Consider the following 24,176-nt stretch of genomic DNA (forward strand, 5'->3'; position numbering starts at 1 on the left):
AGCTGCCCAGGAGGCTTTTGACATCTCCCAAGACGGAGACTTGTGCTTGGCAAAAACACACACCAGTAGGGCATGGAACAAGTCCACATCAGCTTGCATGGACAGGTTTATTTCCCCAACACAAGAGTTAGAAGCTACAGAACCAAACAACCACAAGAACAACCTAAAATGTTTTCACCATTTGTCAACTCTGTCACCCCTGACAGAAAACCGATCAATAATGCCAGTATCAGTGGCAGGTTTGGATACTTATGGGATTAGAAACACTGTGTTCTGAGAATGGCTTTCCTTAGGCATTTGCCAGCTGTACCTATCTCTTAAATTTGAAGAGCTCTGGCTGTCATGTCACACCTGGAAAACAAACTTCTACCTCAGCCCTTTGGATGGGGAAAACACTGCTAGACTCCTTCAGCCTTCAACATTGCACAGACCACTGGCCCTGGAAGGTGGAATTCGAAGCTTTTCCACTGAGGATAGGAAAAAAAAAAAAACAGTCCTGAGACACACGGGTTGTTTTGTACTTAAAAACATGGGATGGGGTAGGAAGGAAGGAGAGGAAGAGGAACGGGACAAGCAGTAGCTGCCGTAGAACAATGCAGCAGCATGGGGCAGAATTTGGCCACCCAAGCAAACCACTACAAACCCCAGCCAGCTTCTGAAGTGCAGGGAGCCTTGCGAGCACCAGTGCCTGCGTGCCAGGTGCTGACCAGGAGCTACAAGCAGGTGGTGCCACTGGAAATGCTGTACCAGACTTGCTCTGTCCCATTCCCGAGATCGATGCCAGCCTTCCCAGGCACGCGGAAGCATCCCTCACCATCCACTCACTGCAGCAGTCCCTCGCATGCACGCATTTTCACTATGAACACTATTAGTTAAAAACCAACAGAAACCCTGAAGCCTAGGGAAAAAAAAAACTCCTTTAGCTGTGTTCAGAGAATTTTTTTTTAAATGTGTGAAATTCCTTTGTGAAGTTTTCGTAATTTTGGCAGCCGAAGAGGGGAAGGAAACCTTCTTAAGCTTACTACCATTGCTGCATGATACACCATCCCACCCTGAGACAGCTGGGCTGGACCAAGTCACCTCCTCAGGTTCTGCCCACTCTGTCTACACAAACGTGCTCGCAAATACCATTTCCATCCCTCTGCTATTATGGGATTTTATTTGGCATAAGAAACCCCAACTGCTTTGGGAAGTATTTAAGAGTTTTGGCTTTTTGGTCTGCCAACTGCTCTTCCAAACTCGCTCATCTCACTAGTATGCCCTCTGCCTTCACCATAACGTGGGCCAGCCTCACCGTGCTCAACAAAACCTCACAGTAAGCACGCAACAAGTCCCCAGCAGCTTGCAGGGACAGTTCTCTTCCCACCACAAAGGTTACAAACTGAAGAACCAAACCATAAAAAAAGATCAGCCTGAAGCTATTTCCATAATTTGTCACCAAAGCCTTTTCTTGTCGCCGTGAGGTAACCAGTCTGGAGACCAACACAGAGGAGCCTTTCCGTTCACAAGCCGATTATTGCGTCCTCAGTTTTTATTTAGCTGATGAACGCTGGTTGCCACAAGAAACCGAGGCGCGGACACCGACTCCAGACAGCCGACAGCTCGACACACCGGGAGCCACGGGAGCACCTTCAGGGCTAACACGAACCCGCTGCTACCAGCCCCGCTCCCGCTGCCGGGGGATCTGCGCGGGCATTTCGGCCCAGTCCCTCGCACCTCCCCGCGGGCTTCACCCCGCACGGTCGGGTGCTGGGGTGGGATCTGCTCCCTCCGGGTGCCAACGGGAGCTGGCGCGTTGCAGCCACCCGCCCCGACGGTGATGCCAACAGGTCGTGGGCTTTGAGGGGGCCGTGAGGAGATGCAGAAGGAGGGGAGGAAGATGGGGAAGGAGGAGAGGAAGGCAGGGAAGGAGGAAAGGAAGGAGGAGGACGTTCGCCAGGCAGGATGCAGGGCCGGACACACACACACACAACCCGGGGCTCGCACGCGGCTGGTGCACGGCACCGGGAGCAAGCCCTCGGCGCCAGAGCCAGGCAGCCACACGCCCGGAGGCGGCCGTGGGCTACCGGGCGGCCGGCTGGCAGCCCCCGGGGCTGGCCGCGCCTCCTCCCTTCCCTCCCGCTGCCTCTCGGCGAGCACCAACCGGGGTGGAGGGGCACATTTCGGGGCGGCCACCGCCCCCCCCACCCTCCGCCATGACACAGCAGGGGACGGCCGTTATGTAACGGCCCCGGGGCCGGCCCGTTTTCCCCTCCCTCATCCCAACCCCAATCCCGTTACCCCCGCATGGGGGGGGGGCATGCAGCGGCCAAGCGGCGGCTCCCGTCCCGCCGCTCACCAGCGGCTGCATCTCAGCGCGCACGGCGGGCACCTGGAACCGGTCTATCTCCTCCATCATGGTGGCGGCAGGGCAGGGCAGGGCAGGAAGGAGGGCGGGAGGACGCGGCGGGATGGCGGCGGGGGGCTCCCGGCTCCTGGCTCACGCGCCCGCCGCCGCCCGCCGCAGCCTCATCGCCGCCGCCGTGACTCAGCCGCGCCGCTTCCGGGTCCGCCGCCGCCGCCCCGCCCCGCTCATTTGCATATTCATGAGGGCGAGGGGTGTGTGCGTGCAGGGGGCGGGGTCAGAGCGCGGGAATAGATCGGAGGGGAGGGGGAGGAGGGGGAGGGAATGGCTCGGCGGCAGCGCTTCCGGCGCGTTGCCATGGCTGCCGAAGTCAACTTCCGGTGGGGGGGAGGCCGTGGCGTAGGGGCGCCATGCCGGCTAAGGCGGGCGACGGGCGGCGGCAGGTAAGGGCGCGGCAGGGCGGCGCCGCCGCGACGTCACCCACTCCCGATCGGTGACGTCACTCCCGATCGGTGACGTCACCCCGAACCGTGACGTCATCCCCGAGGCATGACGTCACTCGGAAACGTGACGTGGGCCCCCCCCCCGTCCCCAAGCAGCAGCGCCCGCCCCGCGCCCCGTCACCGTCACCTCACGGAGTCGCAGCGCGGCTGGGGTGGGCAGGGACCCCTGAAGATCACCCAGTCCGACCCCAGTGCCGCCGAGCAGGGTCACCCAGAGCACGCTTTGTTTAGAGTATCTCCAGAGGAGGAGACTCCACAGCCTCTCTGGGCAGCCTGTCCCAGCGGTTTGATCTTTGTGGGGGGAGGCGGGGGTCAGCATAGCTGGTCCGGAAGCTCCCCAACGCAACAACATCCAGAGCGCGTGCCAGAAATGCCGTAACTGACCGGGGGAAGCTGAAGGTAACAAAGAAGGACAGGCTCAGAGCCCGTGAGGTGGTGGACCTCCAACTGAGGGCTAGCGCCTCAAACCCAGGCGTACCGACATGGTTCTGCACAGGGCTGGTGTCTTTGGAGCCGTCTGGTTGTTCCTGCACGTGTGGTAAGAGGGCTTCGGGGCTTCAGAGCAGAAAAGAGAAAGAGAGGGGATCTCTGTGACATGCGTAATGCTTCCGCTAAAAAGTGCTTACAACTGTCAAGTTACAAAGGCTTTATGAGGTCTGCAAAGGGCAGAAATGGAGAACCAAAGACCCCATTCCGTCCTAGATAATAAAGAGGTTTATGCTAAAATCGTAAAACGCGTTAATAATGATGGTATAAACTAAACTTGGCATTAAATGCTTGCTCTGAATCCCAATTTCTTTTACTTTCAGAATTTCCACATAAACATTTTTAGTCACTTTCATTAACCATTATCTCAAATGTTCTGAAATGGATAGGCTTTGGTTCACATGTTAGTTGAAAAACTTAATTAATGTGTTGTAAAGGCATTCTTTTTATTTTAAAGTTCTTGAAACATCACAAACGGTTTAAACTCTTTGGATTTTTGGCTTTTCGCATAACTTTAACTACAATTACTTAAAATAATTTTAACTTGTCCTGTGCTGCCTTCCCTATATTTGTCTGTGCTTGTTAAATCTGACTGCTGTTTCGTGTACTTTCATCGACTAGAATATTCTTGCAGTGGAGGAATTGTGTGAATCACTAGCTGGCTCTGGAGGCCAGAGGCTGTTGTCTCATCTTCACAGATCTAAAGTACAGCCCACGTCACCGGGGCTTGGAGAGTCACAGGAGTAAATGGCTGCACCTTTGCACGACGCACTGCGCCATCGGGGCCCGATGATTGGTATTTACTGAGGCCTGATGGCTACTGTAAAATTAATTGGTGAGTCAAGGTCTAGATCCCAATTCTTGTCAAGAAAGTCTCTTTTGAAAACAAATGAGTAAGGCTCTGCACTTGTGTCTCAGACACGTTCTTCCTCTCTGCCAGTGTTCATAAAGAGGCAGGAAACAAGCTTGCTGCTTGCCTGTGAGGCTGCTTTTTCTACTGAGCATCATTTCCATCGGCTTTCCGTCCTTGTCCCTTTCGCTGCAAGTTCTCCTGTAGCACTATGCTCTTTTCACCTGTCCCCATGCTTTTCATTCCTGTATATCCCTTGTATTGCTTTGTTCTGCTCTGCCTCGTAGGTTTTTCATTGCTGACTGCTTTCCCTTTGAAAATTTTCTTCCTGAGATTGTGCTCAAAGCTGAGACAGTTACCTGAATGGTTTCAGGTTCTTCCCTGTTGCCATGTGTCACTTCCAGTCCCTCCTTCGCTTTCATGGCTGTGGGCTCTTTGAGTGCTTTGTAATCAATTCTTTTTCTTTTTTTCCCCTACAGGTGGCGGTTGCCTGCCCTTCTTCTGTCTTCTGCCTGTCTTGTATTTTCCCTTTCCTCTGACATGAGTCTCTTGCTTTCTTTTGCTCTTTATCTCTTTATCCCAGTGACTTCAGCCTCCAGTTCAACCTCCAACCAGACGATGTATTTTTCTTCTTCTTTGAATGGAATCTCCCAGGTTCTTGGATGAAAATATGCCAAAAGCTGTCTGGCCGTCAGAGATAAAGGTGGTAGATGAAGTGAATTCAAGATGAATCGTTTGACTCGATCTGAGCCTTAATTAGAAGCACGTTTAGACCATTGCTCTTGTATGTTTGGAGACATTAATAAGAAATGTTCCAGTGTTCAAAGTCTGTTAAAGTGATTGGGTGTGCCCAGATCTTTGTGTTCCCAATGCAGCTTTGTAAATAATAAAACTTATGTATGCTGTATACTTCAATACCATCCTTCCGTTCAGGTCAGAAATTTGTTACACAGAATCGAGCCCCAGCGCGTTTTGGGAACGTGCAGAATTATGGAAAGACATAAACCAATGTCTCTGAATCAGACGGAAGTGAATGGAAGAATTAGATTCTCGACTCCCCTGAAAATGAGGTCTTGGGTATGACATGCTGAAGAACAGTATTATTTTAAAAACAATGACTTGTGTGGCACGTACAAAGACGTGCAGAGAGCTGCTGGTAGGGCAGGGGACAGCACCATGTTAGCCCTGTGTCATTCCTGTGTGTGGGTGGTGGAAGAAAGCGGACAACAATTTCTAAGTTTATAAAAACATTTTAAATGTGGTTTTCAGGTATGCTGTTGGAAGTGTTGGTTATGCTGAATCCAGAGTTCAAAGTCTTCACTTTGTGGCCCTTCTTCTCTTTGAGTGGAGGAGTGCGCCGCGTGCTGCTGTGTACCCCTGTGGCTGAGCCCACTGATTTGGCTATGGTTCCTTAATTGACATTGCATACACTTCTTTTTATTTGCAGTAAGTAAAACCAGACTGGGGGCACTTGCCAGATAGGGTCAACAGCGCTGTCAGCAACAGGTAACTTGTGCTGTGTTAGGAAAGCATCCGAATTTGGACAGTGAGGCGTTTCTAATTACACACCTGGGCTTGCACCCACCGACATGTCAGCGGCTTCTTTGCTGCTCACCAAGCTGTCAAGGAGAGACAAAGGGACCCCCTCCCAAAAAGCAGTCAGCAATCAGTTCTTACTTTTTGACAGCAAAGGCTTTTAAGGTGCCTGTTGGCTCTTAAAACATGCATTAAACCGTCCATGTAATATAAAATAAACACTTGGTTTAGTGTCTCTCACAAAGCAGATTAAAAATATGTTGGCAAATAGTTCTTAAATTGGCATCCCTAGTGCGTGTAAATGGAAGTCTGCTGCAGGGCGGGCAACAAGTCCCTCTGCTTTCTTTGGCTTTGTTTCCATGCCGTGCTTCTCTGCTCATTGTGCTGAGTGGTGGTTTACTGTTGAGACTGCTAAGATTCAAAACAAGAATAGAAAGCCAGCAGGAAGTTATTAAATGGTTTTACAGAAATGTCAAGCCCACTTCTTCTAATGATTCTCCCTCTTCCCTCCTAGAATCCTTTAAGCAACTTTGTACTTCTCTTTTTTTTTTCTGATTACATGTTAACCTTTGTGCTGCGCTGGAAAGGAAATGGGGATGATAATGCCTGTGCTCAGGAAGATAAAGTAAACTTAGCTGGAGCATTCTGTGATTGCTCAGCCTTGCGGTCAGATTGTCTTATGGTGACTGCTAGCATGGGGAGCAGAGATGCTGCAGGAATGTCTGTTTAATGATCTTAAAAAAATGTAGTCTGTGTTTGTCATTGCCCTGTGATGAGTGTTTCATTAATATGTAATTGATTTTCAGCCTTTGGAAGATTTGCTTAATATGAACTGACAGTTCAGCTTTGCAGAGTAATCAGCCTGCATCATCCCTGCCCAATTTTCTGGTATTTTAGGTTAGATCTGCAAATCCAGATCTGCTCAACCCACTTTACTCTTTCAATATAGGGAAACATTACATGTTTCTCAAGGAGTTACCATATAGTGGTGTGTCTGGCTCCTCACCTTGCTGTGTATGTGCAGCAACCAGTTGCAAGTGCTGGTCAGGAAAGGGTGGTCTAATCTGACAGTACAGGAGAAGGATGAACCGCCCAGCAAAGGCTACAGCAAGGAACCTCATCCTGATGGGGGACAGCACACATGGTAGCATCACAGCATCTCCTACTTGAGCAGTCAGGGCAGGCCTTGGATCTGAATGTGAGGGGTGAACACATTTTCTCCTGAAGGATTTCTGTGGTCACGGATTGAGGGTTTGACCTCCTTCTTAAATGAACACTTGCTCTTGAGAGTAAACCTCTGCTTCCTAAAACACCAGGATGATTTATTTACCATCAGCACTGCCACTGACAGTTCAGAGGTTTCCTGCAGCAGAGGATGAAATAATTAAAAAGTAGGGCTACACAAAATATCTGTTGAGAAAGAGCCAGACAGGACTGGAAGCCAGATGACTTTGAAAAACCTTCAAAGGTTTGCTATTTAGTCAAGAAAGCAGGTACTGAAAATTCTGTCTATTTAGTATAAAATTGGTTGATGAGTCTCAGATCAGCAATTAGTGGCTGTCACATCACCAACAAAAAGAGAGAATGATAATCACTGTGCGTAGAATAAGTAAGATTTACAAGACTTGAATGGATGGTCTTGTATGATTCTGTATTTTCTTTTCTGGCCAAGCTGGAAGCACATTACTGGGGTGTTGAGGGCAAAATTTTCATCAAAGAGATACTGAAACTCCTTGATGCTTGCTCTCCCATTACATGTTTCTGGGATGCGGCAATAGGATAGCTCTTCCTAAATGCCAGCCCGGTAGTGCTTTTTTGAGATAGAGCAATGTCCTTTGGAGAGTGGTCAGTCATTTCTTCTTATTTTAATTTTCCTATTTTATATATATATATAACTTCAAACACGTTAGGAGACAACCCAAGCATCAAACCTAAAAATCTGATTATAAATGCTTGTTGGATAGGTCAGCAACATGAAAATTTCCTGCTGAAGACTTGATTTTGCCTCTTATTTCCATCTCCTGATGGTTTGTCTGCATTAGAGGGAGCTGTGGCAAGGGAAAAGAAAATTAAATGGCATTTAAAGCATCACTTTTCAGCTATTTCCTCCCTTCAGCTGTATCACCGTGTTGGATTTCTGAATCTTTGCTGTAATATAGTCAATCTGTCTTCTGGCGTAGTTGATATCTGGCCCAGGGAGGAATTTCCAGGTGCTGCTGTCAGAAACAACTCCTGGAAGAAAGGTCTGGAAAAGAAGTCACTTGAGTTTTATATATCCTTAAGTGTTATGACTGTTCTGGGCTTCTGATGTATTTTCGCTGTGGGAACTGCTATAAGCTGTTCATTTATTTAACGTAAGATGGTTATCAGAATAGAACATTTTTGGCGTGCATGGATTCTCACTTCAGCATTTTTCAGTGGAACAGTGGAGCATGTCCCAGGGTGGTCTGAGTTATGAAGATGACCTGGAGGTGAGAAACTCCGTGCAACTCTTCTGTGCCTCCTACCTATTCCTGAGTTCCCTAGCAACAATATCTCTTTTTTCCTAATATAAATTCCTTATAATTACTCGCATTCCTCTTCTTGTTAATTATTATTACTAAAGGCAGGTATAGTAGCACCATTTATTAGGAAGATTTATGAAGACTTTTGATGCTTTCTGTGGCAAGATCTTCGTTTTATACAGAATTTGCTAAAAATGAACTTTTTGGATTTAAATGTTCTTTTCTGGGTGTTTGACTTAGGCTAGGTTTAAAAAAAAATCTAGATGCTGAACAACATAAACCAAAATACTGGTAGCAACTTACTGTTGAACTCTGCCCATGCTAGTAAGCCTGGGAGAGATTAAGTGAGGCAGGGAATATACACACACACACACACACACACACAAAAAGTGTGTTAATTATGTAATTAAGGCCTATATCTTAATGCTTGTGCCCAAAGGGATGAATTGAAGGTTGCCTCAGCAACCTTAATTCTTGCATTTTCTAACTTCTGAATACTTCTGTTTGAGATCCTAATAATAGCCTGTTAACTTTTCTTCTTCTGTAGCTAATTATATAACAGCAAAAATGTGCTTGAATTTTAGAGATGTGTATGAAGGCCGGTCCTCGTCATGAGCATCTTGCTGGTGAATGTACGACCATTATGCTGATTCACAGTTATAGTTTATTATTCATATGCGGGATGCACTCGTGACCTCTCCCCTGTTGTACAAACACTGAATAACCTGGAACAAAGAAATAGTTGTCAGTGCAAAAGGTTTACAGCTTAAATAATAGCATGTGGGTAACACACTGATGTAGTAAAAAGAAAAATGAGGGAACAGTGGTCATCATTCTGGGCCGTGGTGGCAAGACACCAACTACCTGGGTGCTGCTGAGGACACTTTACAGCTAATGTGGCAGAGGAGAGTTTTAAGGAAAAATACGAGGAAGTACAGTGTGCTGGTTTGGGAAAGATTTACAGAGAGCAGGAGCTTGCAAAAGGAATAGGAAAGGGACCAAGCACAGACGTACCAAGGGAAAGGAACAACAGGGCTGCCTTTTCCACAACAAGCACAGCAGTAGGCTTTGTGCTATTACGTGAACTAGCAGGCGGTGTGAAAGGCTTTGTGTTCTTGACTGACCCATGTTTGTTCTCCACCTTGCTTCTTGTAATAGTGTTAAGCAGATCCACTAGTTTTGGTGCATATTCATTTTCTTGTCCTTGGCGTTTGGCGATGGTGTGGTGAGTTGTTAGCACCTGGGGTCCTTCACTAGAACGACAAGATGTCCATGCTGATGGCTTCTTCTTCACCGTTCTAAGACCCACTTGAGGTTTCTTTGTAAGTTAACTAGCACACTTCAACACCTTTCTGTTTCTTCATTGGTCTGATGTTCCACGTTGCATCTGAAATTACTATATATGTTGTTTTTTTAAGTGCTATTCTATTGTTCTTTTGTTCATTTGTTTTCCTTGTTACCCCTAAAGCCAGCTTGGTCCAGCTCCCAGGTGTGCATTTCTTTAACTGACCGTTGGTGAGATGTTTACAGCTGTGGGGTCTCCAGTGCAAGCCTGTGCCCCATCCCGTATCATCCCATCCCTGTACTTCCCTGTGCCGCATCCTGGGTCACCTCTTCCAGGGTCTTCCTTGTCACACCAGGCCTGTAGTTCCCTGTACATTATGTTACAGTCATAAAACCATGGTGGTAGTGTACAAACATAAAAGAAGTAAAGCAAATTTGGATTCTCTGTGGTCAGTTAGCCTGCTGCTGAGTGTAATAAAGCTGCAGGCAGGCCAAGGAAAGTCCAGACAGAGCAAGCCAAGCAGCCTCAGCCCTGGGGCTTTGCAAACTCAATACGCAGCACGGGGCCCATTGGTAGCAATGACAATACCAAATTATGGGGCTGCCCTGATCTGGCTTGGAAGAAGTCTTGGGGATGGACTAAAAGAGTGAGCTCCAAGCACGAATGGCTGTACCGGGAAGGAAGGATGCTCCTGAGCCAAGGAATTCCAGAGAGTGGGAGAAGGACAGCAAGAAGCCCAGACCTGCACATTTCCCTGTTAGAGTGGTGGTTTGTGCCTTTTTCACAGTGGTTTGGGTTTAACTGCTGTTTGTGTTACTGCGTTGTTCCTGACTTCTGTGCTGTACTGGTTATTGCTGTTTTTTTGACACCAGAGCTCATGTTCTATCCTGCAAACCCTTTATGGAGGGGGCGATAGGGCAGGGTTTACGCTGCTTCCTTCCACTGGAATCAAATGTTAGCTTTTCTTCGGTGTCACTTTTGGATTTTAACACAGTTGCAGATATTTATTTCCTTGTGGCTCTTCAGATTATGTTAATTGAAATGTGTGCAACTGCCAAAGCCAATTACCGTCAGATTGCCCTGTCAATGCCTTTACAGCTGGATAAATGCTTTTATAGGCTATTCACAAGGGATAGTAGCGAGTAGGCTTTGTTTCCTGTTTAGAATTAAGAGTTTATTTCTGATTTGGTTCCAAATAAAATTCTCCTCTGAAATTCTGTTTTAAATTTTGTTGCTTAAATCACACCTTACTCCCAGGTAGCTTCTGTGTGGAACAGGGTGCCCTGTCGCCCACTGCTGAGCTCTTAACAAGGGGAAGCAGGCTGCCTGCGTAACCCAGGGGTTCAAGCAGTGGCTGTGACACCAGGGCTCCAGGCTCTCTGCTATGCTCTGCTGCCACCCCACTGTGGGATTTTAAAGGAAATGCCCTAAGTCTCTATTATGTCCATTTCGGTAACAGCAATTCGTATTTCAAAGTAAGGCACGTTTTCTAGGCATAGAAATGTATCAATCCACTCATTTTTCATTGCTTTTAGTGCACGTTTGCTGGAATAAAACCCCTGACACCTTGTTAGTAATAGCAATCTTACAGCTTTTACAATGGGAAACAGCATTCAAAGTCTGAGTCTCTCTTCTCTTCTCTGCTTTGTTCTCATCTGAAAATATTTTCCTCCTGCATTCTTGTTGCCGTGTCTTAACAAGTAATGGGGCTTTAGCAAGAAGGTTTGGGAGTGCTGGGTGAAAGTCATTATGGATGCTTAATTGTTTAATACATAGGAAACAGAGGGGAAATGTGGATATTTATTTTTTACAATGAAAGAAAGTTGTGAGAGGAGTCTAGGTATCTGTGCTCCTTAAGGACTTGTCCGTCCTTAAATCCTTAAGGACTTATCTCCTGACTCGTACTCCTTAAAGTATTGGTAAGAAACGTGGAAGAGGGGACGAACAAAAGCTAATGGGATAAAACTACACTTTCCAGTAGAAAAAAATGGGAAAATAAGATGAAAACAGCAAGTGGCAGGCTTAAATGACAAGCAGTGGTTCTTTGCAGTAGCGTGTGTTTGTACTGTGGGGATCCTTGATGCAGGATTTGTGCATGCTAAAAGTGAGCATGGATTCCAAAATGCCCGAGGAAGTTTGGGGAGGAAAAGGTCCACTGGGATGAAATGAAAAGGAGAGCATTTCTGGTTTAAGAATTCCCTGTTGAAGGCTGAAACATACTCCTGAAGAAAGCTCCGTAGATACCTGCTTTTGAATACTGAAGGAGAGAGATACTTGGCTAGGTGGACCTTTGATCTGAGCTAAAAGACACACTCATGTTCTTCTAAAGAAAATCTTCTAAAAAAACACAGGATCTACCCCCACCCCTTTGTTTTCATTCCCTCTTCTCTTCTAGTATCTCCTTGTCTGTCACAAAGTCAAATGCTTTTTCCAAGTAGCAGCTCTGCTTTTCCCACCCATCCATCTGGTGTTATCTGGGGTCCATCCATTCTTGGCAAAGTCTCTAATGTCTTCTCCTTTGTTCGTCAGTTCTTCTCTTGAAATGTGGTAGCTTCATCCTCCGCTTTCTGGGTTCTTCCTCTGATCTGTCCCTCAGCATCTTCTTGAAAGGATCTTCTTCATTTCCTCTCCCGCTTTCTGTGAAGTCCTCACAAATTGTTGTCACTGGTGTCCTTCTGTTATTCCTCAATCTCTGGGCAACCTCCTCTAGAGTTATGCTATAAGGCTCCCTGCAAACAACTATATTATTGTTTTCCTTAAAGTCTATTTTAAAATATTTCTTTGCTGGGATGCACTGAGGGAGGTTGGCAGTGGTTGACTTTCCAGCTGTTTATCAATGGTTTCCATGTTTTTTCTGTACTCGTCTCGTTGTAGGTGTTGATCTGCTCTCTCTGGCCTCACCGTGACATAGCAAACATGTGGGGCAAGAACAGTCTCTCTGATATGTTTGAGTAAGGCACTAGAACCCAGGGTGTGGACATATGGCTGTATCACAAATAAGCAGTAAGAAGGACAGAGCACAGCATTTCTCCATGCTGTTAGACTACTATATTATGTCCGTGGTTACCTTTCATTCAGATGATGTATGGAAAAAATAGTGGTATATTTGACTTCTGTTACATACCATTACAGCAAACGTTATCAAACACATTAAAGTTATGTAAAGTTGCTTTGGTTAAATTAGGGAACAAGATGTTTTAAAGGTTTATGTTGGGTGTGTTCTTGCTTCAGAGCCAAAGTGGACCTTCAGGAGGAAAGGCAGCACCACCAAGGCCTGCTAAAGCTGTATCTAAAAAACGGGTAAGATTGCAAACGCAAGTGTTTTGAAAAAATCTTTTTTCCTTCTTTATCTATGAAATGCAGACTAGATTCTTGTGGAACAATGGCATGTTTCATGGATTTGGTAACATTCCAGTTGACTTAACAATAAGGGGTTGCTCTGGAATATTCTGTTGAGAAGGGAATTATACTAGCAAGTTAGAATAAAAATGGAAGCTAAAACAACGCAACAATTTAAGTAAACTGCAAAATGAAAAGACAGAAAAAATGTATGTGATGTAAATTCCAAAATATAAGCTGACACTGTGAGAAAACAGACTACTCTGGTTAGAAAATGCAAAACATACCCCAGATTCATTTAGTTAACATAGAAATACAAGCATTAGAAACAGCGTTAATTTTTGACTGATAAACTCATGGTATTTCTTTCACTGGTACGCAAATAAGTGCTTAGAAGAACACCCTTACTTAATCTACCTCAGGGTGAGCTGAGGTGGGTTTAGCTCCATTAGTACGGGTGGAGGAAGGACAGTTAGTATGCTTTTAAACAGACCTTGTGATAAACAGCTTTCCACCTTCTTAGGACAAATCACAGTCTTGTAAAATTTTTCCTCTTTTTAAAAAGGGAAAGGTATTTACTTTCAATTAAAAAACGACAACAATAACAAAAAACCACCGTAATGCTATTTTTATCTGCTTCACTAGAGAAAACAGCACTGAGCTAACTGGCATTGAATTTTGTATAATAAATGTCCTACAAGCAGGTGTTCATGTGGGTAGCATTAAATCACAAACAACTGTTCTGCCGTCATAGTCTTCTGAGAATCCAAGAGCTTGACCTTCCTTCCAGCTTGTCTCATTTCAGCTCCCTTTCCCCTTGGGGGAAAAAAGGTTGCAGCCTGTGAATTTCCCTGGGTGTCTGGCATATGCAAAATTCTCTGTTACTTTCAGCTGCTGCATATTTTTACACATCATTGTGCTTTTTACCTTCGTGGTGCTCTGCAGATAGCAGGGCTTTGCTGGGTCCTGCAAACAGCCTTCACTTATACCCCAGACTCATCGGCAGCTCCATAAGGCTATGAAGTTTAATAGACCTGAGAGACCTGTATTTAAAAGAGTGATTGATTTATTTTAAATCAACTCCTTACACATTTCAAACTGAGGGAGAAATTTTGGCCTCAGCAGCTAAACACTTTAATCAGCAACTTCGTGTTCTAGCAGTTTATCTATAATGACAAGTAATTGAAATTCATCCCTGCAGTGATCTCTTTTCTGTTAATGATATCATATCATGACATCAACCCAAGCCCAGCCCCAGGAGAGCAGCTCTCACTGTTGCAGGACTGCAGACCCCCTGGCCTTTGCAAGAAAACAGTTAACGTTCCTCTAGAAGTCACATCTCTGCAGCTTTATATCTTGAAATAATTTCTATGTGCAGTTTATATAATAACACTTCAGAAGCAATTGCAGGTCCTTGAATTGTGTCTTTGAGTAGTTTTAAAGTAAGGCTTGTTTGGGATATGATATGGTCAAGAGAAACAGAATTGCCAACTTTTAAACTGAAATTCAAGTGGAGTTTTCTGAGTTTTGTTACAGGAGTTACTCCAGTTTTGTTATGTGCCAGGAGTTATGTACAGGCAGCAGCTCCTCCAACCCACTGACTGAACTGCTGTTGCCAGCTGTAGCCTTTCAACTATTTGCAAATTTGGGCCTGCCATTTGGCGTTATCTGGTCTGGTCTATGGACAGGTAGACAGGGAAATGGTGGTCTTCCTCACACCATGCAAGGTGGAGAAGTGCTGCTTTGGGAACGAGCAAAACAATCACAGTCCTGGTGTGCTAATTGCCTTGCTTTTTCTGTGCTAGGATGAAGATGCGTCCACTGACGTGGGAGAGGGGGCGGATGAGTGGACAGCAGCAAAGACTCTGGTCAAACCCCCAGATCAACTGGAGTTGACTGAAGCTGTGAGTAAAACAGAGCCTGTAGTTGTTGTGAGATGTCTGCAAAACTCCATACACTGAAGCCTACCTCTTACCCATTCGTTTTGGAGGAACTTCTTCAGGAGTAAGACTCTAGTACTTGTGTACATTATCTGCAGCATGAACAAGAATGGCTTTCAGCAGGAAAGCGGGGAGAATGTGCTTTGAAACACAGCTCTGGGCTTAAGGCAAAGTATCTTTGTATGGTGCTGATCTGAGAGCAGAACGGGGCCAGGGCTTCTCTCACATAACGAGGACTTCAGAGCCAATCCTGAGCTTTTCAGAGGCCAGAGGTAGTCTGATGCACAGGACAGAGAGAGGTCCTGTAGTTTAAGGCCATTTCTTCTCATCTGAGTTTACTGGGATTGCAGGCAGTCACCCTTCTGACTGCAGTTGTCTCTGTCTTCTCACTGCTGTATAAAGCTTTAGTGTTGCTGCCTGTCCTCCGAATAGCTCTCAAAGGGAAGGTATACATTATTCCCCCTCCTCAAAAAGTGAAGGCAGTTGGCACCAGCACTGTTTTTTGTTTAGTAAGTCGATCCTGCAAGTAATGCTACTGAGCTGAGTGTTTACCATATTTTTGGAATGTGTGTGCTTCAAGATAGACTTTGATAGTGCTTTAGGTTTTAGATAGTGCTTTATTGCCATATAAAATGCAGCTAGCATTTTTCAAGTGCTACCACAGCTTAGATAAAAATTAACATGACCAGAAACCCCACTGAAGTACTACAATAGGAAGCAAGGTGACAGTTCTTGATTTCACTTTGAGTTACCTTGGCTCCCACCACTGGTCTAGTGGAGGCATGATCTGCAAGTGATGTATTTGCAGCAAACCAAACGTACTAGAACTGAGTGTAAAGAAGATGGTGATTTTTTAATGTTCTATGTTGCATTAGGAGTGGAATTTTATTGATGATACTGTTTTCTTTCTCTTCCAAAGGAATTAAAAGAGGAATTTACACGTGTTCTGACAGCTAATAATCCCCATGCTCCCCAGAATATTGTCAGATACAGCTTTAAAGTAAGTGTGGCATGACCTGTAAAACCAATATGAGTTTTTTTTTTTTGCAATTAGCTATTCTTGTGTTTTCTTTTTATTTATACCCAGGTAAATTTCTTTTTAATGTGGCTTCATCTTGTTACATATTTACTGCCAATGGTTCCTAAAGGGATTTTGCAGAGGGTAAAAGCATAAAAGCATTGACATATATATTCAGAAGCAGGAGACGACAGTAAGTTGGCAAGTTCTGACAGTGAACATAATTGGTGCAGCTAATCTCAGGCAATATTTTTTCCATTCACTGGTGGTTAGAAGACAAAAGGCAGTGTTTGATTCAGTCTGTAAGACAGTTGGGCTTCGATATCCTCACATCAAGACTCCTTGTTTGCATTATAGGAGAGCTCAGAAATGTGCTTCGTGAAATCAGTGACAAGAGCTCTATTCATGATGAGTAGGAGTGAACAGGGGAGGGTGCATCAAAGACTGCCAGGAAACATCCAAGAGTCACACCTTCACATTTCTGTGTGCAGAGCATATGCTGCATTACCCTGGAACAGCATTCTCCAGCTAGCATGTGCAGCTGGCAGCATAGGCTGCTGCAGGGCCAGAGAGGAAGGATGACTCTGCCTCCCACCCCTTCCTTGGAAGGGTTGAGGAAGAAATGAGAGCACACAGGGACAGCTCCTTCAGCTCTGACATTGGATTATCTCCAGTCTTATGCAGGGAATAGACAACCAGGTGAAATTGTCCTTAGCCTGTCTCATCTCTATACTTCTTTAACTAGTTTGACCAACACTTAAGTTAGTTCACCAGGGAAACAAAATCAGTCTTACGGAAGCAAATAAGGTCACTTTTTTTCTCTTCTACTTGGAGTTGTTATTTTTCATATTTATGGGATGGAAACAGATGATAAATTATATCTATCGTCAAATCCTCCACGGTAAATGAAGTGGGCTCACTGCTATGCTGTCATCGGTACAGGAAGCAGTCATATTTTTACGAATGAACTATTGAAACATCTGCAGTCTGCAGTGGCTTCTGATTGCTTTTAGGTGTAGCTCATAGTCTTAATACATGGTTTAGGCCTGAGAGTATGACTGCACTGTACAGTGATCTACAAGCAAGTGCCAATAAAGCTGGCTTCAAATAGCTGAATTAGTGCAGTGCTTATAAGCCTGGGCACTGTACTAAGTGCCTGCACTGTCTCCAGATCAGAGCTGCGCTCTGTATGGTGCTGCTCCTGTATAGGTACGACAACTCATTCAGGGATCTCATCACAACAGGACGCTGAAGTCTCTTAGGGAGTGCTATGCAGTAGAGATGTACTAGAACTATATTTAAACTCCCTTACTGTGGTAGTGGTGGAAAAGTAGAGATTTCTTTTTCTTGGTTCTTTTCCTCATATTTTTAATTTGTGGCTTTCAGTGTCCTGAACTATAAATAACTGCTGGAAGGAATTCAACATAGAAATGTTAACAGTGAACATATATTTATCAGTATGGAGCTTTTTAGCTTTAGCAAGTTAGGCTACACAGTATGTTTAGTTTAAAAAATACATTTCTCCATGCTGGTTATGTTGTTTTTTTCCTTTTTTTTTAGGAACGAGCATACAAGCCAATAGGCTATGTAGATCAAACAGCCATTCACTTCTCTTTGAATGGAAACCTGATACTCAAAGATTCAGATGAAGGCAGACGACAGAGTATGAGATCTGCTGTATCAGGTTGGTTTATTATCTGAAACCACAATCATTTTCAGCTAGGCACTGGTACCACTTATTAAGCATAAGGGAGTGATCGTACTTCACAACCATAGAATTGAACAGCTCCTGTTTTGGCTTGCATCTTTCTAAAGAAACAAAAACAGAAAGAAAACAAACAACAAAACAAAAAAACAATCAGACAATGTTTGCATAGTGTAGAAAACAATGCATGCTTTTGGAGCCAGGTGAACATTAACACCACCCACTAAAAAGTTCAAAGCTATTTGGCTCCCACGACTGGAGTGCTGCAATGCCTGGCTATCGGCTCTTCAGGAGGGACAGGCAGCACAGAAGGGGTGGTGGCGTGGCTCTCTACATTAGAGAATCTTTTGATGTTGTGGAACTCCAGGCTGGGAATGATAAGGTTGAATCCCTGTGGGTTAGGATCCGCGGGAAGGCCGGCAAGGCTAGCATCCTGGTGGGGGTCTGTTATAGACCGCCGAACCAGGATGAGGAGACGGATGAGGAGTTTTATAGGCAACTGACAGAAGTTGCAAAATCGTCGGCGCTTGTCCTCGTGGGGGACTTCAACTTCCCGGACATATCCTGGAAACACAACACGGCACAGAGAAAGCAGTCTAGGAGGTTTCTGGAGAGCGTGGGAGATAGCTTCCTGACGCAGCTGGTCAGTGAACCTACCAGGGGTGATGCCCCGCTAGACCTTCTCTTCACAAACAGAGAAGGACTGGTGGGAGATGTGGTGGTCGGAAGCTGTCTGGGGCAGAGTGACCACGAAATGGTAGAGTTCTCTATTCTTGGCGAGGCCAGGAAGGGGACCAGTAAAACTGCTGTCTTGGACTTCCGGAGGGCTGACTTTGAGCTGCTCAGGACGCTGGTTGGCCGAGTCCCTTGGGAGGCGGTTCTGAAGGGCAGAGGAGTCCAGGAAGGCTGGGCGCTCCTCAAGAAGGAAATCGTGATGGCACAGGAGCGGTCCGTCCCCACGTGCCCAAAGATGAGCCGGCGTGGAAGAAGACCGGCCTGGCTCAACAGAGAGTTGCGGCTGGAGCTTAGCAGAAAAAAGAGGGTTTATAATCTTTGGAAAAAAGGGCGGGCCACTGAGGAGGACTACAAGGATGTAGCGAGGCTGTGCAGGGAGAAAATTAGAAAGGTCAAAGCTCATCTGGAGCTCAATCTGGCTACTGCCGTTAAAGACAACAAAAAATCCTTTTACAAATACATCAACGCGAAACGGAGGACTAGGGAGAATCTCCATCCTTTACTGGATGCGAGGGGAAACCTAGTTACTAAGGATGAGGAAAAGGCTGAGGTGCTTAATGCCGCCTTTGCCTCAGTCTTTAGCGGCAATACCGGTTGTTCTCCGGACACCCAGTGCCCTGAGCTGGTGGAAGGGGATGGGGAGCTGGATGTGGCCTTCGCTATCCATGAGGAAATGGTTGGCGACCTGCTACGGAGCTTGGATGTGCGCAAGTCGATGGGGCCGGATGGGATCCACCCAAGGGTACTGAGAGAACTGGCGGAGGAGCTGGCCGAGCCGCTTTCCATCATTTATCGGCAGTCCTGGCTATCGGGGGAGGTCCCGGTTGACTGGCGGCTAGCCAATGTGACGCCCATCTATAAGAAGGGCCGGAGGGCAGACCCGGGGAACTATAGGCCTGTCAGTTTGACCTCAGTGCCGGGGAAGCTCATGGAGCAGATTATCTTGAGGGTCATCACGCGGCACTTGCAGGGCAAGCAGGCGATCAGGCCCAGTCAGCATGGGTTTATGAAAGGCAGGTCCTGCTTGACGAACCTGATCTCCTTCTATGACCAAGTGACGCGCTTGGTGGATGAGGGAAAGGCTGTGGACGTGGTCTACCTTGACCTCAGTAAGGCTTTTGACACCGTTCCCCACAACATTCTCCTCAAGAAACTGGCTGCTCGGGGCTTGGACTGGCGTACGCTTCGCTGGGTTAGAAACTGGCTGGATGGCCGGGCCCAGAGAGTTGTGGTGAATGGAGTCAAATCTGGTTGGAGGCCGGTCACTAGTGGAGTCCCCCAGGGCTCGGTACTGGGGCCGGTCCTCTTTAATATCTTTATTGATGATCTGGATGAGGGCGTCCAGTGCACCCTCAGTAAGTTTGCAGATGACACCAAGCTAAGTGCGTGTGTCGATCTGCTCGAGGGCAGGAAGGCTCTGCAGGAGGATCTGGATAGGCTGGAGCGATGGGCTGAGGTCAACTGCATGAAGTTCAACAAGGCCAAGTGCCGGGTCCTGCACCTGGGCTGCAACAACCCCAAGCAGAGCTACAGGCTGGGAGATGAGTGGCTGGAAAGCTGCCTGGCCGAGAAGGACCTGGGAGTATTGGTGGATAGTCGGCTGAATATGAGCCAGCAGTGTGCCCAGGTGGCCAAGAAGGCCAACGGCATCCTGGCCTGTATAAGAAGCAGTGTGGCCAGCAGGTCGAGGGAAGTGATTGTCCCCCTGTACTCGGCTCTGGTGAGGCCGCACCTCGAGTACTGTGTTCAGTTTTGGGCCCCTCGCTACAGGAAGGACATGGACGTGCTCGAGCGAGTCCAGAGAAGGGCGACCAAGCTGGTGAGGGGTCTGGAGAACAAGTCTTACGAGGAGCGGCTGAGGGAGCTGGGCTTGTTCAGCCTGGAGAAGAGGAGGCTCAGGGGAGACCTCATCGCTCTCTACAGTTACCTGAAAGGAGGCTGTAGAGAGGTGGGGGTTGGTCTATTCTCCCATGTGCCTGGTGACAGGACGAGGGGGAATGGGCTAAAGTTGCGACAGGGGAGTTTTAGGTTGGATGTTAGGAAGTACTTCTTTACCGAAAGGGTTATTAAGCATTGGAACGGGCTGCCCAGGGAGGTGGTGGAGTCACCATCCCTGGAGGTCTTTAAAAGACGTTTAGATGTAGAGCTTAGGGATATGGTTTAGTGGAGTACTTAGTGTTAGGTCAGAGGTTGGACTCGATGATCTTGAGGTCTCTTCCAACCTAGAGAAATCTGTGAATCTGTGAATCTGGTGTCTCTAATCATCTTCCACTACCAGTACAATTAGCTGGACATAACACATCTAAACTCCTTAGCCTGCTTTGAAAGTTTCAGCCATGGTTTAAAGTCTTAAAATCTTAAAACAGATATGTTTGGAGGCAGGGTGAGCATTCAGGAAGCTATCATATACTTGACCCATTGTTATCGTCTTACCAGGACATTTACTTCTGGGCAATGTGAGCTGTATGATATTGAGGTAATTGAACCTTTGATTTAAGCTAGTATTGCCAATCATAGGTTCTCAGTCAAGAAAGATACCTTAATCAGACACTAAAAACCTGTGTTGTCAGTAAACAGTTCTAGGCTTGAATCTTCATGAGGGAAATGCTGTTTAATGATTTCATTGTATTTTGGCTGTTTGCAAAAGGAAAAGTTGTGTCACAAAGAGTGTCCATTCAAGGCGGTAACTGTCAGGCACAATAATACCACTGCATAAGTTCCTGAGAATAGTTGTTACCTGTGGCCTCAGAGGGACAGTGCCTCTTTTATTTTACACTTCACAAAATATGCATTGTGATTTGAAGTATGACAAAGTGGTAAATAGAATTTTCATTGCCACGAAAGCATGGGTTGTTGTTGGCAGTGCTTTTCATAGTTTCTGAACTAGTTCGGAGTAGCTTGATGTTAGCATCAGTACACACTCAAGGCTGTGATTGGAATGTAGACATCCATCATTCTCTAATATGGTGTTATGGTTTAGCCCAGCAGGCAGCTAGTATATTCATTTTTTATCCATATAAATAAGAACAAACCACACTGTAACTCTTTTGTACCTTGTAAGCATTCTTTGTGGATGTATGTATTTGCAGACATTTTTGGAGGGCAGAAAGGTCCAGAGCTGAAAGGATACTCAGAAACAAAGCTGCTTGGATCAGAAGTGGATTTCAGAAGTTTGATTTGAGTGGAAATCAGATTTTTGATTTAGTTCAGTGAGAATTACTGCTGTCTAATTCTAATAATAACATTGTCTCCTTATGTGGCTTTGAGCAAAGAATCACCCTGCAAACTGGGAATTGGTTACTGTGTTGTCTCATGAGAGAGCAGTAGAAAAGGATGCATCTGTAAATTAATACTTCAAAAGATAGAAGAGTCTGCAGAATATGGGATAATGTGTCCTTTTATCCTGGGTTTATTCACTTATCCCTTTTGTCATCAGAAAAAGCTTCTCTTGAGACTTCTGCAGTAATATCTGAAGAGACAGAGATTAAAGATGAAGAAGGCACAGAAGATACTCAGGTAATGCTCCAAAGTCATCTGAGAGCTGTCCACTTTATTTTTAATATTAGATTTGAAACTCACTTTATTGTAAAATGAGCTTGCTGAGAAGTTTATGTGATTTATTCTTGAAACATCTCCTGAGATATCTCTGCTGTAGCTGAGATCCTGCACTTTCTACTAAACAGCTGGGATACTCCTGCCTTTCTTCAGTTTGGAGAAGGTGTACATGGAGATGACAGGTCCCTACACACTAGGTCTGCCTTCATCCAGATATTATATCAAGATAGAGTGTAATTTGTTGGTACCTGGAATCTGTCTGGAGAACGTGTGAAATCTCAACTTCCCTAAAAGGTAAACTGGTTAAGAACAAAGTGTAAAGGAATGAAAGCAGCAGGCATAACTACCTGAATTAAAGAGTGGCCTGACTTAAAGGCAGTTGGCTGATTGGGAAAGGAGTATGCTCTAAGAAGTTTCTTCTTACCCACATAGTGTCAGGCCCTGTAATCAAGTTCAGACTAGTTTCAGATAAAGCTGACTATCTAGAAAGGAAATTAAAACTCAGAGTAATAGGACTCTAATACAGTCTTCTGGTCCTTGGGTCCAATTTTTTTTATCAAAAGCAGTTATGCTATAGTTTTAAAGTAACTTCAGTTACTGGTCTTCCATCTTCCCATTTAGATATTGTTGCAGGATCTCCTTGCTCTGATACCTAGATGTTTCCTGATTTCCATCTCAAATATTTCAATCTTAATTTTTTCTATTGTCAACCTGTAGCCATTTGAATTTGTGCCAACATTGCCATCTATCTGAAACAGCTTTTTCCCTGTAATGTAACCCTACCTGTCCCAATGGGGTATTTCTTCAGTACCATGTCCTCTCAGCCATGGTTGGACTTACTCACTTATTTGCCTATTTCACTCACTTATTTGCCTATTTCACTACTGACCCATGATCTTCAATAACAGTCTTTTCTCGTAGGCAGGAGAATTCCAGTAGTCTGTGAAGAAGTGCTTCTGAAGAAGGAAGGAGACATATGGTCTTTTCAGGGTGGAGTTACTGCTCTGTTTTCTTTCAGGCTGCAGGAGAAGAAGAGGCAGAGGAGGCAGGAGCAGCAGAAGAAGCCGAAGCAGCAGAGGCAGAAGAGCCTCCTCCCCCGAGAGTGAAGGAGCAGAAGCTTGCAAACCAGTTCAACTTCATTGAGAGAGCTTCAAAGACGCTCAACAACCCTTTGAGGGTATGTTATTGGTACAATTTCCTTCAGTGACAGAGGAGGATCTTTCCTTGGGGAGGGCATATGGACCATCAGTGTTTGTGTGTCGTATTACACAATATCCTTGTAAATACTGCTAGGAGGGAAAAAAAACTACTTTTTTTTTTTTTTCTATGGTAAAACAATATTTGACTATGGTAAAACAGTAAGGGTAGTAAAAATGTTGATTGAAAAATTCTTGCCTCATGGACTTCTGGACAGCCTACAAAAAGTTTTGGTGCTACTGTAAATCCTTACGCCTCCACCTGGAAATATCATTTTTAATGTCTATTTTCTCATCTGAAAAAGAAAATATAGAGAGCAATGGTTAGGGTAGCAGCTGAGGGCTTGGAATCCCTGAATTCAGTTTCCTTTTACCACAGAGTCTTTTTATGGCCTTGTACTTCAATTCTTATCCATGGAGCAAGGATAATAACTGCCCCTATATCAAAGGGATAAAAGTTCTTAAGCTTGTGTTAAGCACAGGTACAACAGTAACTGATGCAAGTAAGCATGACAGATCCCTCGCGCTCTGTGCATGTACTTTCTGATCAGTACAGACCCAAGACTGTGTTGTTTTCCTAAATATTTTGCTGAGCCCACAGCCATTCCTAGTGAGTATGTCTCCATGGGGCTTCCTGTTGAGCAATACCAGTGGGGCTGGCCCCCGGTCCAGACCTCAAACAGGAGCTTTCTGAGTCAGAGATGCATTTCAGAGGAAAAAATCATGCGTTTCCCTTGCTGCCCTGGAATCAGAGTATATACAGCTTCCCCAGGGAGCCTGACTGCCTTCTTGCAACCTCAAGTGATGGGCCTTTGCATTTGATGACCTTGAAGAGATCTAACCTCTTAGATGGCTTATCAACTCTACTCACTAGTAGAGATGGAGGATCTCAGGAGAATTCATACAATAATGGGGTACTTGGCTGCAAAGTCTGAGCAGTCTTCTGCATCTTTCAAAAAATACGTTTAGAGGCCACAGAATTAGTTATTTCTCTGTTTGTTATTAGTTAGTTAATTTGTTATTTCTCTGTCCCCAGCTCTGCATATTTACTTCCCATTCATTTTACTGGAAGAGGCTTTTGTGCGTCTGTGTGATTCTGTCTTTGAAAGCAGAATCTAGCCCTTAAATATCTGTGAAGTACTGTTGTTCAATGTACAGAATGTGCAGTTTCCACCTCTGA

The 24,176-nt window shown here is 45.4% G+C and overlaps 2 protein-coding genes across 12 annotated transcripts in view; one reads left to right on the top strand and one right to left on the bottom strand.

Annotated features, from left to right (window-relative positions):
* FAM219A (family with sequence similarity 219 member A) overlaps positions 1-2,573 on the bottom strand; it is a 99,096-nt gene extending 96,523 nt beyond the window's left edge. For 2 of the 4 annotated variants that reach the window (XM_080574789.1, XM_080574788.1), the window contains exon 1: positions 2,339-2,572. In XM_080574789.1, the coding sequence (XP_080430915.1) occupies positions 2,339-2,398 (60 nt within the window). In that variant the 5' untranslated portion in view covers positions 2,399-2,572. Of the gene's footprint in view, positions 1-2,338 lie in introns of all 4 variants that reach the window. The other 2 variants (XM_080574791.1, XM_080574790.1) reach the window with 2 other exon arrangements.
* A 135-nt stretch (positions 2,574-2,708) lies between these two features.
* The window catches only part of DNAI1 (dynein axonemal intermediate chain 1), a 143,627-nt gene continuing 122,159 nt past the window's right edge, over positions 2,709-24,176 (top strand). The window contains exons 1-9 of one of the 8 annotated variants that reach the window (XM_080574241.1): positions 2,729-2,787; positions 4,032-4,168; positions 4,663-4,886; positions 12,740-12,808; positions 14,653-14,751; positions 15,707-15,787; positions 17,366-17,489; positions 21,682-21,761; positions 22,819-22,977. In XM_080574241.1, the coding sequence (XP_080430367.1) occupies positions 4,824-4,886; positions 12,740-12,808; positions 14,653-14,751; positions 15,707-15,787; positions 17,366-17,489; positions 21,682-21,761; positions 22,819-22,977 (675 nt within the window). In that variant the 5' untranslated portion in view covers positions 2,729-2,787; positions 4,032-4,168; positions 4,663-4,823. The other 7 variants (XM_080574237.1, XM_080574238.1, XM_080574243.1 and 4 more) reach the window with 7 other exon arrangements.

The sequence above is a fragment of the Anser brachyrhynchus genome (genome assembly GCF_964034855.1).
Source record: "Anser brachyrhynchus genome assembly, chromosome: Z".
NCBI classification, from domain to species: domain Eukaryota; kingdom Metazoa; phylum Chordata; class Aves; order Anseriformes; family Anatidae; genus Anser; species Anser brachyrhynchus.